The 2,770-nt window shown below is 35.2% G+C and overlaps 1 protein-coding gene across 1 annotated transcript in view; it reads left to right on the top strand.

Annotated features, from left to right (window-relative positions):
• The first annotated feature begins 464 nt into the window (after window positions 1–464).
• Window positions 465–2,770, top strand: part of LOC117113874 (sentrin-specific protease 7-like) — a 6,029-nt gene continuing 3,723 nt past the window's right edge. Inside the window, exons 1-5 of the mRNA XM_033257340.1 lie at window positions 465–472; window positions 557–673; window positions 1,009–1,230; window positions 1,596–1,684; window positions 2,312–2,699. Coding sequence (XP_033113231.1) covers window positions 465–472; window positions 557–673; window positions 1,009–1,230; window positions 1,596–1,684; window positions 2,312–2,699 — 824 coding nt within the window. The remainder of the gene's footprint in view (window positions 473–556; window positions 674–1,008; window positions 1,231–1,595; window positions 1,685–2,311; window positions 2,700–2,770) is intronic.

Here is a 2,770-nt window from a genome sequence, read left to right on the forward strand (position 1 = left end):
AGATGTGTATAGGGGACAGCACACATACTTTGGCCCGCGGCTGATCCGCTCGAGTTGGCCTGGCCTAGCTATCGATGAATGGTATAGAGTACTGCAATTCTGATCGATAAAGAAGAAAGGTGAAAAAAGAATCAAAGTGCTATTGAGGACCTGGTTACTCTGTGTATTGTGCCTGTATACTCTCCTATGTGATGTTTGCCACTTTTACCGCTGTGACTTAAAGGTGTGGTGCGAGGGAAGAGTTGGGTGTTCCCTCACTTTATTGTGTGGTTCCAGGGGCTCAGACTCTGGAAGCGCCATAGTTTTTACCACTTTAATATCTTATCTAATTGATTTGACACTTTCGAATTTTTTTGGCTGCTGTTAGAGAAAGAGCATCTGTGACCTACCAGTGTCTTAAAGAAACTCATGGAAGTATACAATGGTTTATGTATCCCTACCAAAGATGCAATCGAGTGAATAGTATGCAGAGGTAGCATCAGGAATTGCCTATTAGGCATGTCAAACAACTTTGTTAAAATGTTAAACATTTTGTTATTTGTTTTGTGTACTGCAGGCAATTGATCTACCCGCCAAATGAGACCAAAGGCAGAATAACGGTGACTAATGAAGATGTCAGTTGTCTGGAAGAAGGCGAATTTATCAATGATGTTATTATAGATTTCTACTTGAAGTACGTATATTTTGATTATTCTCATTAAATATTTCTTACATCATCACCATCATCAATATCCTCATCATCATCGTCATCATCATAAAAAAAACCTTATCATGATTCTTTGTTGCCCTTGGTCATGTGGTGTAGAATCAATCATGCAATGTCATACCCATCTCCACCCCCTGGAGGGGTGTAGTATTCCTAGTTTTGCATGTAATTCAACACTTATTATTTTTTTCCAAAATTAATATGCTTGCATTACTGTGGATATTATTCTTAATACTCAGTCTTCTTTATAATAAAAAAAGATATAGTCTATTAAATAAATATAATATTTGTTAATTTGCCAGGTATCTTCTACATGAAGTTCTTGGTGAAGAATACCAAGAGAGAACACATATTTTCAGTTCTTTCTTCTATAAACGTTTGTCTCGGCGTGTGACCTCTACCTCAAAATTTGAAAGCGGACCGCAGCGTTCAGTGGCTGAACGAAGACACAGCCATGTCAAGTCTTGGACAAGGAATGTTGATCTCTTTAAAAAGGATTTCATAGTTATCCCAGTCAATGAAAGGTTGGCAACTGTTTACATATGTTCACAGTTTCTTAAATTCGTTGTTGTTTCTTAAATTCGTTAAATTGTCTGGAAAAATAACTGTAAAACTATTTGATAGTATTATTACATACTCCAAGTATCGAAATGCACGCGATTGTGTGGGGATTGAATATTTCAACATTAATTATGTCATCATCAGGAAAACTATTTTGTCGCACAAATAAAAAGCAACGAAAGGAAATGACGCAAACAATGATTTGGAAATACCATGTTTATAAATTTGGTTTTGTTTCTCTTATAATTTTTTTCCTCATTAAAAAATTTATTATTAATAATTGATTAATAATTAATACATTTTGTAAAACTTGTTTGTTTTGTTGCAGTGCTCATTGGTATGTGGCCATTGTGTGCTTCCCTGGTCTACCAAAACCTGGTGCTAATAATAGTGACTTACTGGCTAGTAGCCAGCAAGGTACAGTAATACTGTATTATTATTCATTTTATATATTTTAATAATGAATCAAAATATTATTGACTGTAGAATTCTTAATTTAAAACCAAGTAAAACTATACGTACTGCTACGTTTCGTTCCACTACTACAAAGGGAAATATATACACACAACATTATGTCGATTGACCTCGGATATGGGCATGCGAAGTTAAGGCTACAAAATGGCTTATTAACTTGCAAGCCTGGTGTCATGAGATTCTTAATTATACCAACATGGACTATGGGTGAAAGCCTGAAGGTTGTTGCTGAAATGCTACAGCATTATGATAATGCTACAAAATGGCTTATTCCATTGCAAGTCTGGTGTCATGAGATTATGAATTATACTGATATAAACTATGGGTGTGAAAGCCTATAGGTTGTTGCTGAAATGCTACAGCATTATTATAATGCTACAAAATGGCTTATTAAATTGTAAGTCTGGTGTCATGAGATTCTTAGTTATACTGACATAGACTATGGATGTGAAAGCCTGAAGGTTGTTGCTGAAATGCTACAGCATTAATGTAATGCTATGACATTTGATGATGTACTACCAGAAATGAATTGATCAGTAAATTTGTGAATGCTTTTCCTTTGTTATTCAGGTACTTTACTAAATCAAGATGGTCAAAAAACAGAAAACACAATAAGCAATAATTCAACCAACATCAGTTCAGACAAGCTAACCCATCAGGAACAATCTGATGTCACCAGTGAATCCGACAGCATTCCCGGCGGAGAAACAATGGAAGTAGAGGACCCAGATTCCTCGGACAATTTTCAACTTCCCACAAAAAATGAAAATCAACAAATAAATGATACAGCTACAAATTGTGAGAATGAAGGTGAACATGTCAAGAGTGTTTCGCATCAGATTTCTACGGAGAATGGCATTACTCGTACTGATAACATCCAGGAAACAATTAGACAAAATAAAGAAATAGATGCTGCTAATTCATTATTCCACACTCATCAAAGTTATCCATATAAGCAGTAAGTAATGTTGATGATTGATAAATACAGTATATATACACAGTATATATACGGTTTTCAAAGTGTAGGGG

The sequence above is a fragment of the Anneissia japonica genome, unplaced genomic scaffold, assembly GCF_011630105.1.
Source record: "Anneissia japonica isolate Jap-2015-1 unplaced genomic scaffold, ASM1163010v1 scaffold1417_len1240632_cov203, whole genome shotgun sequence".
Taxonomy (NCBI): domain Eukaryota; kingdom Metazoa; phylum Echinodermata; class Crinoidea; order Comatulida; family Comatulidae; genus Anneissia; species Anneissia japonica.